Genomic DNA, 14,456 nt, shown 5'->3' on the forward strand with positions numbered 1-14,456 from the left:
TTGTTTTTCAGTTTCTTCAAAATTGACTTATCCTGACATTTCTGGTTTTCCCCTTGTGGTATATATATATATATATATATATATATATATATATATATATATATATATATATATATATATATATATATATATATATATATATATATATATATATATATATATTTCAATGAGATAAAGCACACAAGATTTCGTAAGATACCATTTTATCTTGCTTGTATATCATCTTCATCACTATGGAGATCAAAAGACTGTAAAAAGAGATTTTACTGACGGTCAATTTGATGCCAGTACAAAAGTAACACCTTATTCTTTACTCTTGAAAACAGTCATAGCAAAATTAAGAACACATGAATAAAATTAATTTTATTTCTTTCACACTTCCCTTCCTCCTCCCCTCCCCATGCCTTCCCCTTCCCCTCGTGCTGCCTTCCCTTACCCCTCCCCTCATGCTGTCTTCCCTTACCCCCTCCACTCGTGCTGCCTTCCCTTACCCCTCCACTTGTGCTGCCTTACCTTACCCCTCCACTCGTGCTGCCTTCCCTTACCCCTCCACTCGTCCTGCCTTCCCTTACCCCTCCACTCGTGCTACCTTTCCTCCCCCCACCCACTCGCACTGCCTTCCCTTCCCTCCCCTCACTCTGCCTTCCCTTCCTCCTCCCCTTGCTCTGCCTTCCCTCCCCCTCCCTTCGCTCTGCCTTCCCTTCCTCCTCCCCTCGCTCTGCCTTCCCTCCCCTACCTTCCCACTGCCTTCCCTTCCCCCTCCCTTCACTCTGCCTTCCCTTCCCCCTCCCCTCGCTCTGCCTTCCCTTCCCCCTCCCCTCGCTCTGCCTTCCCTTCCCCCTCCCCTCGCTCTGCCTTCCCTTCCCCCTCCCCTCGCTCTGCCTTCCCTTCCCCTCCCCTTGCTCTGCCTTCTCTTCCCCCTCCTCTCTCTCCCCCCTCTCTTTTTTTCCCCTTCCCTTAGTATTCCTGTCAGCGAAGCGACAAGTGATATTTGCTGCTGCTTGATAAAATGCATGTTTTAATTTCATAAAATGATTGCTTGTTCAAAGACTTTCAGTAAAGCCTACTGTTGTTAACACACTCAATTAAATAAATATACTCCCCCCCCCCCCACGGGAAGTGGCTGCTAGAAATAGGACACAGCCAAACACAGAAACACATCGACAGGCACCACACTTCACATGACATATCAGACATGCGAGGTACCCATGCTACACACGGGTGGGAGCCCAAATTATCAATGAAAAATGTTTTGAGAAATTTCATGAAAACTCTCACCCACTTTAGGACACTGTAGGGACCCCAAAAGCTGTACAGAAAACTGTGAGAGTAGTACTGTGTAAAATCTTGTGCCTTTAATGATGATGAAGCTAATAACAATAATGATGGTGATTGTGTTGGCTTTGGGAAGTGGGGGAGGGGATTGGCTCTTATGTGCCATGATGAAGAAAATGGGTTATTACAGAAAAATATCAAGAAGTCTCAAGAGACCGTGGTTTGATGTTGACGCAAAAAAATGTGGAATCTCATGGGTGGAAAACGAGAATGTCAATTGTGTTGAGAAATTGCAAAGCTGTGAATGTGTTTACACGTGGAGAAAGATCTGCATCATATGGGTGGAAATGCAAAATTTCAATTGTAATGAGATATTGCCGAACCAGTGAATGTTTCTACATGCGGTAAATGGTGAAACTGCTCATGCCAAACCTGTAAATGTTGTGATACTGTATATATGTGTGTGTATATATATATATATATATATATATATATATATATATATATATATATATATATATATATATATATATATATATATATATATATATATATATATATATATTGTTGTGGTTACCAAATTCGCAAACCACCATTCAGGTCCCTTAGGTGAGGTATCTCGGCAAGTACATGTGTAGTTAGGCCCGAACCCGTTGTCTCGTGGGAATACATGTCATTTATGCGTGCTGCGACTCTTCAGGATAGCCGTTTTTCTTTTACTATCTTTATTTTGGACCAACCGCCATGATTACCACCACAACCACAACATCAACCACCAACCACAACGCCGCTTCACCACAACCACCACGACCTTCCCGTCACACCTCGCAACCGTAGCATCGCCACCGTTCTTGCCCCGCTGTGGGTACCGGTGTTGGACTCGTGCAGGGCGCACGTTGAACAGCGTGTACAAAATCACGGATTTTGTGCTTCAAAAACGGATCAAAAACGACACACGCCCACTTTTTGCCGTCCAATCGGTGAGCGAGGGGCGATTTGGCCCCGCCTCCAGAACGATCGATATATGCAAATTTGTGGATCAAAAAGCCTTCACGCCCACTTTTTCTCGGGCCAATGGGGAGCGAGGTGAAAGGTCAAAGGGAGGGGGTCAAAGGCGAAGCTACGGGGGGGGGATAAAAGGACCGTGTTCGTCAGTCAGAGCAGTGTGGAAGTCTGGAGCCCGAAGCCTGCAGTAGCTGGAGAAGCCAAAGAAGAGTCCAGGGTGGAGAGTCCAGAGGCGGAGAGGCGGCAGCGGCGAAGGCAGACGAGGGGGTGCTCGCGACGGTGCCGGGAGCTGCACGCCCGAGGAAGGCCGGCAGCGCGACCTGGCCGAGGTGGAGACGCACACCAGGGATAATAAAGATCCTCTATACCCCGAGCATCAGCAACCCCCTCCTGTTTCCCCCCGCGCTGAGATAGTGCGACCAAGGGGGCCCCTCTCCCACCCCCTGCCAGGCACTGTCCGCGAGGCCCGCGGAGTGAGGCGCCATCGCCGCTCCGCGTCTCATCACCAGACGGGTAGGCGCGACCCGGTCTCGGTCAGGCCCGCCTCATTCTTGAGGGTATTTCTTTTCCTTGGTTTTGGGTATGTGTTGTCGGCGCCGTCTGTGAAGTAGAATTGTATAAGTGTTGCCGTGTGCTCGGTAGTCGGTATTAGCTCTGCACTGTGTTTTCACTTTTATATTTGCTTTTTGTGTAAATGGAATTGTGTTTTCTTTTTTTGTGTGCATTTGGTGGAATTGTATTTGTGTGCTTTCCGTTCGTCGCGAATAAATGTGCTTTATTGTTGAACTGTTCTCCCGCTTCGCTTCGTCTTTTCCTCCATTGAATCCCCATCTTGCTTCACGTAAAGGGTTGGTAGTGGGCTGAATACGCCCGATAATTAATCGAACCGTCGAGGTCGACGATAACACCGCTCGGTTATTCTGATAGTACGGAACGGGTCGCTTAAGTGGCCCGTGTCCGAAGTCGACCTGCGGCGAGGTGCGATCGCCCGGTCTACCCTCCGCGTGGGTACTTAGGTAGGTCGAATTCGGCGAGCAACCCTATCCGGGGGCTGATTGGCTCGATCGCGGTGAGACCGAAAGGTCCACCCGTGACTGGTTCCCGGCGTTAGTCCGAGAGGGTCACGACTGGATTGTCCGTCCGGTGGGCGACGTGCCGCGATTCGAGTTACGTGGCCGTCAGCACGCCGGCGGGCGCGAAATCCGCAACAATATATATATATATATATATATATATATATATATATATATATATATATATATATATATATATATATCGTATGGGTAGAAACTCAAAATCATGATTGTATTGAGAAGTTTATAAAACCTCCTGCCCCACCGTAGGACACCTGCTGGGACCCCAAAACGTTCCCCAGAAAGTGTGGCGGGGCTAGCCCCAAAACTGAGGGAATAGTTCTGGGACAGACGGACACAGTCTTTCTTTATTATATTGACTCGTATAAAAGCCCGTCAAAAATGATGGGTTGGAATTTTATTTGAAACATTCAAGGAGTCTGGAAGATATGATGTTTCATAGCAAAACAAATCATTATTATAAAACACATGTGCAAATGTAACTATATTTTCTTTATCTTCTGGGACGTTTCATTTTGATGGTACAGCCTTGTGAGTAGGGTTGGGCATACAACCATACTTTTTTTGAAAGGAGTGTTTTTTATGGCCAAATTTCACGCTGATCACGAATCCATTGAATTTTTTGACATAGGATGATGTCTTAGGTTGGTAAAATGCAAAAATTCAAAATGGCCGCCAAATTTACCCACTTTTCAGGTAAAATTTGATAATAATGGCTTACTAGGGCATGTAATATTATTGAGGAAGGGAGATGTAATATTGTTACATGCCCTAGTAAGCCATAATTATCAAATTTTACCTGAAAAGTGGGTAAATTTGGTGGCCATTTTGATTTTTTTGCATTTTACCAACCTAAGACATCATCCTGGGTCAAAAATTTCAACGGATTCGTGATCAGCGTGAAAAATGGCCATAAAAAAAACACTCCTTTCAACGGGACAACAGAGAAAAAGTCGATGTGTGCCCAACCCTATTGTGAGCATGCCAAAGTGTCAGGTGTGCTTCGATCTTCTTTATTTATTGGACATCCTACGGAAGTAAATGAACACTCATTTTACTCTGCATGCATTACACATCACGTGCAGCAAATTTCACCTCCCTGCGCCTTGTTTGATTTGTTTTTAAAACGTTTCTGTACACCGCCCTTGAGGCTCTGTTTGTAAGTCATCGTCTACAATTCCAATAGAAGAGATGTAATTACTCTTGGATTAAAAAATTATTGAGTTTTTTGTTTTCTCTTAAAATATAGACCACTGTGAACACAGTCGTGTTAAAAGATTGGCCTTTAAAACCCCACTCAAATTGTTATGAAGGGGGACAAACAAATGCACATTGTGTTTTATATAGGTCGAATATATATATATATATATATATATATATATATATATATATATATATATATATATATATATATATATATATATATATATATATATATATATGGAAAAATTACAGGTCCTCTGGCAAACTGTACCAGTGCTCTGCCATCTGAACTATTTGGGCGACCCACCGGCTGAGCAACGAAATTTTTCCAAATATACAAGTCCCACTCTCTTCCCCCCCACCCTCCCCCCCGCCCACTGCTTCCGGGGCACTCACTGCCAACCATAGGAGTAGCTCGGGCCTGCTCTTGAGAGGGTCTTCCCCCCTATGGGGGGACACATCCATGTCCGCTATTAAACACCACAGAGGACATAGTAATATAATTTGAAATGAACAGGGTAGTACATCATAAATGTCTGGAAAAATTACAGGCCCAGGCCAAGAATCGAACCCAGGTCCTCAGGCAAACCATGCCAGTGCCAAGACCCTCTCGAGAGCAAGTCCTAGCTGCTCCTATGGTTGGCAGCGAGTGCCTCGGAAGTAATGGGGGAAAGAGAGTGGCACTGTGGGTCACTACAGTGGGTCACCCAGATTCCTCAGATGGCAGAGCACTGGTACGGTTTGCCAGAGGACCTGGTTCAATTCCTGGTCTGGGCCCGTAATTTTTCCACATATTTCGTTTCTAATTATATATACGTATATACTTGTATATATGAGGCGCCGCGAGGAGTGATGTAAGGGCCACATCGGCCATTTTGGAGTTCATGCCATATAGCACTATTTTAACCCTTCCCCTATCATCCGAGCCTATCATCATCATATCATTAAACAAGGACAAATGTGTCCAAGAGCCGCGTCATAAAGGTTTTGTCTTCACCAGAAGAAGAAGAACAACAAGAAGAAGAACAACGCGGAGCTCTCTTAGAGCCAGTGTTCGCAACGCGACGCGGATAAAAATGTCGCTTACATCACTCCTCCTTTCCGGGCCTCATATATATATATATATATATATATATATATATATATATATTTATATATATATGTATGTATGTAAGTTCTATGTATGCATATATTCTAACCACTCACTCACTGATATTAAAGATCAGTATCTTCCAGGTGATGTAGAAAGCTGAAATTTTGCGTGCCAATGAAGACCAAAGTCGATACACCGAGAAAAATCGCAGAACTGTTGTGAAGCAGCCTTAAATGAAAATATAAATGAATGAAAATAAATAAATGAAAAAATGCAGGTGAGCGACTCGAGACAATGAGGAAGCATGGTAATTTTGTGTGCTGACGGACATCACAGCCGGTACACCAGGAAAAATCGCAGAACCATCGGAAAGCATCCGTAAATTAAAATATAAATAAATTAATTATCAAACGCAGGTGAGTAACCCGAGACAATGGGGAAGCACAGTTCGTTATTTCTTGTAATGCGCAAGCAGACCCCGCCAGTATATGTATGTATATATCGACACATACACACATACATATCTACATACACACGTATATATAAAAATGAAAAACACATTGAAGCTGTGAGTGAAGCCTCAGTAGATTCGATATATAAAAGGTGCCGTCGTCGGTGCGTGCGAGTTGCACCTTTTGGTTGGGCAGCATTACCCTTTAGAACTGCTCAGAATTACCCTTTTGAAGCCTTTCGAAATATCCTTTGGGACCGTTTGGAATTACCCTTTGGAATCCTCTAAAATTACCCTTTGGAACCCTTTACAATTACTCTTTGGAACCCATTATGATTAACCTTTGGAAGTTTTTAGAATTAGCCTTTGCAACCCCTTAAGAATTACCCTTTGGACCCCTTGAGAATTACCCTTTGGACCGCTTTAGAATTACTCTTTGGGTCCCTTTAGAACCACCCTTTGGATCCCTTCAGTATTACCCTTTGGAACCCTTTAGAAGTAACCTTTGGAACCCTTTAGAATTGTCCTTTGAAACCCTTTACAATTACCCTTTGGACCCCTGTTAGAATTACCCTTTGGACCCTGTTAGAATTACCCTTTGGACCCTGTTAGAATTACCTGGACCCCGTTCAAATTACCCTTTGGACCCCTTTGGAATTGCCCTTTGGAACCCTTTTGGATTGCCCTTTGGATCCCTTCAGTATTACCCTTTAGACCCCTTTAGAAGTAACCTTTGGAACCCTTTAGAATTGTCCTTTGAAACCCTTTATAATTACCCTTTTGACCCCTTTAGAATAACCCTTTGGAACCCTTTAGAATAACCCTTTGGAACCCTTTAGAATTGCCCTTTTGAACCCTTTAGAATTGCCCTTTGAAACCCTTGAGAATTTTCCTTTGAAACCCTTTAAAATTGCCCTTTGGAACCCTTTAAAATTGCCCTTTGGAACCCTTTAAAATTGTCCTTTGAAACCCTTTACAATTACCCATTGGACCCCTTTAGAATTACCCTTTGGAACCCTTTAGAATTGCCCTTTTGAACCCTTTAGAATTGCCCTTTGAAACCCTTTAGAATTGCCCTTTGGAACCCTTTAGAATTGCCCTTTGGAACCATTTAGAATTGCCCTTTGGAACCCTTTAGAATTGCCCTTTGGAACCCTTTAGAATTGCCCTTTGGAACCCTTTAGAATTGCCCTTTGAAACCCTTTAGAATTGCCCTTTTGAAACCCTTAGAATTGCCCTTTGGAACCCCTTAGAATTGCCCTGTGGAACCCTTTAGAAATGCCCTTTGAAACCCTGTCAGAATTACCGTTTGGACCCTGTTAGAATTACACTTTGGACCCTGTTAGAATTACCCTTTGGAGCCTGTTAGAATTACCTGGACCCCGTTCAAATTCCCCTTTGGAACACATTAAAATTGCCCTTTGGAACCTTTTAAAATTGTCCTTTGGAACCCTTTGGAATTGCCCTTTGGACCCCTTTGGAATTGCCCTTAGGAACCCTTTTGGATTGCCCTTTGGAACCCTTTTGGATTGCCCTTTGGAACCCGTTTGAATTGCCCTTTGGAACCCTTTTGGATTGCCCTTTGGAACCCTTTTGGATTGCCCTTTGGAACCCTTTTGAATTGCCCTTTTTAACCCTTTTGAATTGCCCTTTGGAACCCTTTTGAATTGCCCTTTGGAACCCTTTTGAATTGCCCTTTGGAACCATTTTGAATTGCCCTTTGGAACCCTTTTGAATTGCCCTTTGGAACCCTTTTGAATTGCCCTTCGGAACCCTTTTGAATTGCCCTTTGGAACCCCTTTGCATTGCCCTTTGGAACCCTTTTGAATTGCCCTATGGAACCCTTTTGCATTGCCCTTTGGAACCCTTTCGAATTTCCCTTTTGAACCCTTTCGAATTTACCTTTGGAACCCTTTTGAATTTCCCTTTGGAACCCAATTTGAATTTCCCTTTGGAACCCTTTTGAATTTCCCTTTGGAACACTTTTTGAATTTCCCTTTGGAACCCTTTTGAATTTCCCTTTGGAACCCTTTTGAATTTCCCTTTGGAACCCTTTTGAATTTCCCTTTGGAACCCCTTTGAATTTCCCTTTGGAACCCTCTTGAATTTCCTTTTGGAACCCTTTAGTATTTCCCTTTGGAACCCTTTTGAATTTCCCTTTGGAACCCTTTTGAATTTCCCTTTGGAACCCTTTTGAATTTCCCTTTGGAACCCTTTTGAATATCCCTTTGGAACCCTTTTGAATTTCCCTTTGGAACCCTTTTGAATTACCCTTTGGAACCCTTTTGAATTGCCCTTTGGAACCCTTTTGAACTTCCCTTTGGAACCCTTTTGAATTTCCCTTTGGAATCGTCTCGAATTTCCCTTTGGAACCCTCCCAAATTGCGCTTTGGAACCCATCTTGAATTGCACTTTGGAACCCCCTCGAATTGCCCTTTGGAACCCTCTCGAATTGCCCTTTGGAACCATTTCGAATTGCCCTTTGGAACCCTTTTGAATTTCCCTTTGGAACCCTATTGAATTGCCCTTTTGAACCCTTTCTAATTACCCTTTTGAACTCTTTATAATTATCCCTTTTGTACCTCAGAATTTACCCTTGAGAATAACCCTTTGGAACCCTTTAGAAATACTCTTTATAATTTACCCTTTAGAACCGCTTCAAATTACCCTTTAGAACCATTTACAATTACCCTCTGGAAATACCCTTTAGAATGACCCTTTAGAACCTCTTTTAATTCACCCTTTACAACTATTTGGAATTACCCCTTAGAATATGCCTGGTGTTGGCTTCATGCTTAGTGTGGTGGGCTTTGGATCCTAGGGTCCTGAGATCAAATCCTGCTCAGCTGTTGAATTAATACCATGTGGGGTTAACTCGGCCTGTCATCCTTCTGAGGTCAGCAAAATGAGTGCCAGCTTGCTAGTTTCCTGTGTCAGAGTGGCGACCCGTCCAGGATTGTGCCCAATAGCCAAGGTGACTGCTTAAGTAGCACCAACGCTCTGCACAGAGTATGGTCCCAATCTCCTCCTCCTCCTCAGAATGCTTTGACTTGCACGTTAGAACCCTTTTAGCATTTACCTTTTAGAACCCCATCTCTGAAGCAGTGCTTTTAATGCGGAGGTTATGCAGGTTTGCTATTATTTCCGACTATTTTCTCTTCAAATTTTGACGAGTTTCTGTGAAGTCGGTTGGGAGGAGGAGGAGGCTGAGGCTTTTTCTTGTCAGAATTGTACCTGTAAGTTTACTCACAGTAAAAGCATGTGTTTGTGTGTGCATTTGTGTGCATGTGTACATGATGCAATCACCCTCTGAATAATTTGCTCGTGCCTTAATTACATGCTGTTTGTCATTTTCACCCTGACACATCTATTAATTGCATGCTGTTGGAACGTACCTTTTCAACCTTTCAACCTGTTCGACTGCTGAAACCATTAAGACCCTTTAAGACCCTTTAGATGCCGTTCGACATTTACTTCCTTTCGGCTCCTTATAGACCCATTTTTTGTTTGGTTAGGTTTATTTCATGCTTAGTGTGGTCCGCTTAAAGGCACATTTCTCAGGGCATTGTCTTCTACCACAGATTCAATGCCTTTTCCATTGATTTGATGTGCACGTCCCTGACCTGGGTAACCACTTTGGTGCTAGGTACTGCACACACTGCGACTTCTGAAAATCGCCTCGTTCTTCTTAATATGGTCCACAGTTGACTCGTTCATGCCATAGTACTTGCCCAAAGACGCCACACTCTCACCCCTTTATAGTCTGTCAAGCAGCTCCACTTTGTGGCTCAAGTTCATGACTTTTTTCTGCTTCTTTGGAGCAGATTCTCTTGCACTACTCATACACTTTGGACCTATGATCGAATGATGAGCGCAAAAGTTCACGAACGTGAGGAATCAGACAGTCAAGGCAGTGGGACGAACGGTGACCACAAAAAGATGAAACCCAGGACACACTGTGAAAATAAGTAGCCATGCAGGGGCTGTCGGTCGATGGAGGATGGGTGGGTAGTGTGACCATTGTTTGTGGGGAATGGTGGTGGGGGTTTCTGCGTGGCTTGTGGAAGATGATTAAGAACTGTGTTTATTCGTGTGGCTGGTGCGGGATGGTCAGTTAAAGCTGCTTTGTGTTGCTGCGTGACTTGTGGAAGATGGTTGTAGAACTGTCATGCGTGTGGCTGATGAGGCATGGTGTTTGTGCCTGCAAAGAATCAGGAAACACAAATACATGAAGTATAGGGCCATGAATGTAGAAAGTCATATTTTATTAGCTGTGAATGTGGGGTCCACGAATAACGGAACCGTGAATGTAGTTTTGTACTTTTAATTAATTTTCTGAAATTTTTAGAATTTGTTTTTCACTTGGAAGTTGTGGGTTACGATGTGTAAATAAAGGTGGAAAAAGTCTGATTTAATGCAATTTCATTCCAGGCTAGAAGGCAACAAAAGGTGAAAATTTTGAAAGGGGTAGGGACTTTCTATAGGCACTGGAAATATACACTTCATAGCTGTGTATTATGAATATATATATATATATATATATATATATATATATATATATATATATATATATATATATATATATATATATATATATATATATATATGCCAACGAGTACCAAAGGACTCCAAGCAAGTGGGAAGGTAAATGAAGGAACAAGGCAAGAAAGATGCCATGCAGAGCATGACACTTGTGAAATCCTTAAAACAAATTTGACCATAAAAATAATTGGTGATTGAATTCAGTGACCTGATATGCAAATACTCTTCAAATTAAAGTCAATCAGGTGAAAACTGATCTTGGAAATTCGGTCTGTGTTGATCTTTTGGCCTATGTTGACCTCAAAAATGGTTGAGTTTACTGACCTGATGTGCAAATCCTGTTCAAATTTCAAATCAATCAAATGAAAATTGAGGATTTTAGAAATTGCACCTAAGTTGGTGACCTTTGGCCTATGTTGACCGTTCGACAAAATTGCTAAGCTTCTTCCTTATGACCAACTCTTCCATTTTGTGAAGTTTCATAAAGTTCAGTTTAAAATTGTGACCTGTAGGTGATTGACAGTCACAGACACAGACACAGACACAGACACAGACATCAGACCAACCAATATATTTGTGAATCTTCGATTTCACAAGTAACGAGGGGAGGGTTTTTTTTCAGGGGTTGCTGAGATGGTGGGATTTGGCCTTCTCACTGGCAAGACGTGAAGCTTGCCATCATTGTACAAAGGTGCACTTGTAGGCAGATGGAGATTCCATGAGCAGACTGGCATGGGCACTTTATCTTTCTTACCATAGTTCTCCTACTGCTCATTCTCTGAAACAATTGCAGTGCCACGTACACTTCCTCTGATGTTCGCATCATTCTCCTATGACACCAACTCTGAAATAACTAATCTGTGCTCTTCTCTCTCATTGTAATCATCCCCTCTTGTTTTCATGAGCATAATTATATTTAAATATCACTTTAATTGAACAAACATAGCTGTCTATTTTTCTGCTCCACCCCTTTTATTAGATTCTGAGCCTTGAATTGTTGATGGGGAGTGAAAAAATGTGGCCACTGCTCCTTGGTTTCACTGCATTTCCATCCCTTCTTCAAGTTTTTCTCATGTATTTCTGTGTGAAAAGCCCTCGCTTCCTTCTCATCAACCTCAGCAAGAAGAATGAAACAAAAAAAGGTATAATTAAGGAGATTAATCAAATGTTCCAAGAGTGAATAATGAATATGTGCAAGACTTCCGTTCAGTTAAATTGACCTATCCATCCAATTTACCATTTGTTACAATTGCAATTTATTTGGTACCAAAACAGTCTTGCAGTAGTTTGCCTTTGCCTTCCTCGTGGCAGCAGGAATTGAAGTTGCAAGTATTAGATTGCAATTTCAAGTTTCAGCAATTAAGTTAACCCAGAATCCAATTTTAATGAATATAGATTATTCAGCATTGAAAAATATGTACTTTTTGCCATTTTTGTAATTTTACTCAACAATTTACATTTGAAATTCAATTTTTTTTAAATGATTTTGTGATTTAAGTGAGTTATAGAGTATATTCTGTTTAGAAGTTATTTGTGATAACTCTAATAAATAGTGAGACTGAGAATTATTGCAGTATATTTTATTTAGGTTTTCTCTCTCCAATTTATGAACTAGATTGGAAAATTACATGGACAAAATCATGATGACCTGCACCTGACCTACATGCACCATGTTTTTATTTGGCTAGTATCATGGTCAAAATGCAAACTCTTGTACACCAGATTGTGGAACCTTATTGTTTGCAAGCAAGTGCATATTAAGAGCCTATTATCCTTACTATAATTCACGTACCAGTGTTTGTGGGTTTGTTTGTTTGTCACGCCACTCCTCCAGTTCTGGGCCAATTACATCCAGACTTGCTACAGAGGATCAGCATGATCTCAATTAATGTAAAGGGGTGTTTTTATCTTTGCCGGTGGTTTTGGGGGAGGGGTGGGATGAGGGGGAGGATGTAAATTCTCCATGCAAATGTGTATCGTGTTGCACCACCGACTTCTTCCCAGAAGGTTGACTGCCATAGATGTTCTCCTCTGTCTCTTGTACTACCCTTGCACATTCCACATAGATCAATTGCATCCAGTATGTTGTAGCTGTCATCCATTTTTTCCTCTACCTCCCTCTTCTATGTTTTCCATCAATCTTCCCCTCCAATAACTGTCTGTCTTCCATTTACTTGAATTATGTGACCGAGGTATTGCATCTTTCTCTCTTTTATGTTATACACTATTTTTCTCTTTTCTCCTGTCATTTCCAGTCACTCCTCCTTCGTCTTCCTGTCTGTCTAGGATATGTGGGATATAATCTTATATTCCCACATTTCTAATGCCTTCAGCTTATCATTAGTCTCTGTTGTCCATGTCTCCACCGCATCAAGCAAAGATAACAAAATGTAGCACTTTAACATTCTTTTCCTAAGATTCAGGTTCAACTTCGTTGATGTTAACATGACCTTCATTCTAACAAAGCTAGTCATGGCAATCTCAATTCTCCTTTGGATCTCACTCTCACATCTCCCATCGTCTGTGACAATCTAACCAGCTACGTGAACAGGACTTGTCCATCTACTTCAGTTTTCACTTCTGGGGATATGTCTCCACTTATCACCATTGTATCGGTCTTCACATTCATTCTTGATTCATATTCTTCACGCCTTGCTTTCACTCCTTGCTCTCACTTTATTTACAATTTCCTGTAGTGCCACTTCTGACTGTGTATCTCAGGTTGTTAATGTTGAAGCCACCAATTTTGTAACTTGGTGGATCTTCTATGTCTCTGAAGATGGCTTCAGTGTACAGGTTGAATGGTTTGGGTGATACAATACATCCTTGGTGCAATCTTATTTTTGATTGGGAAGCTGTCTTACAAACCGTTATCAAGTCTCACCACTGCTGATTGATTCCAGTATCGGTTCTGAATTATCCTTTCATCATTTCTGTCGATTTCCAGTTTGTCTAAGCACTCCATTATTTTCTGATGGTAAACTCTATCAAATGCCTTCTCATAATCAATAAAGCACACATACACAGGTTTTTGACTTCCAGGTAACTTTCAATGACTACCTACAGAGTAAAGATGCCCTCTCTTGTTCCTTTCTTTGGTCTAATTCTTCACTGCTTATCATTTATACCTGCTTCTATATAGTCTGATCATTTCTTTCCAAAACGATTCTCAGAATAATTTCCATCACACAATTCATGAGAATTATTGTCTTATGCTCTGAACATTCATTTGATGGCTTTTTGTTTATTTGGGATCTTAATAAACACTGATTGCATAACATTCTCAGTTTGGAATCCTCTTCTGTAAATTTGTTGCAGAGGTCTGTTGGTATCTCAATGCTGACATCATTCAGGGCTTTCAGACATTCTGCTGGTATATCATAATTTCCAGGTGCTTTCCTTGTATCACCTTTGATCGCTGCACTGACTTCTACCTCAATTACCTCTGGTCCTTCTCTTCCCTCTGATTATGCGACTTCACTTCTGTTTTCATCAACATACAGCTCACAGATGTACTCTACCAATCGTTTCTCTACACTTTCTTTTACAAAGAGTTCTTCCTTGCTCCTTATACAGCTACTACATGTAGAACACTCCTCTAGCAACCGGTCCCACCATAAAGCCCAACCCCGCAGTCCAAACCCTAAAACCTGGCTCAGGCCAAGAGACCTTAGAGCCCATCGCACCTTCGCTCCAATGCTTATAACTTCCAAAGACGCCATTGTTTGTGCCTTTATTTAATTTCAGCACACGTTGAAGAGTCAAAATGTGATAAGCCCCAGAATCTTTTAAT

General features: G+C 41.9%; 1 protein-coding gene across 7 annotated transcripts in view; it reads left to right on the forward strand.

Annotated features, from left to right (window-relative positions):
* Positions 1-14,456, forward strand: part of LOC147028120 (solute carrier family 2, facilitated glucose transporter member 1-like) — a 120,522-nt gene that overhangs the window by 60,693 nt on the left and 45,373 nt on the right. For all 7 annotated transcript variants that reach the window (XM_085878214.1, XM_085878215.1, XM_085878210.1 and 4 more), the window contains exon 6: positions 11,643-11,805. In XM_085878214.1, the coding sequence (XP_085734340.1) occupies positions 11,643-11,805 (163 nt within the window). The remainder of the gene's footprint in view (positions 1-11,642; positions 11,806-14,456) is intronic.

The sequence above is a fragment of the Eptatretus burgeri genome, chromosome 4 (genome assembly GCF_056783735.1).
Source record: "Eptatretus burgeri isolate ZD-2024b chromosome 4, Ebu_testis_v1, whole genome shotgun sequence".
In the NCBI taxonomy this organism is placed as follows: Eukaryota; Metazoa; Chordata; class Myxini; order Myxiniformes; family Myxinidae; genus Eptatretus; species Eptatretus burgeri.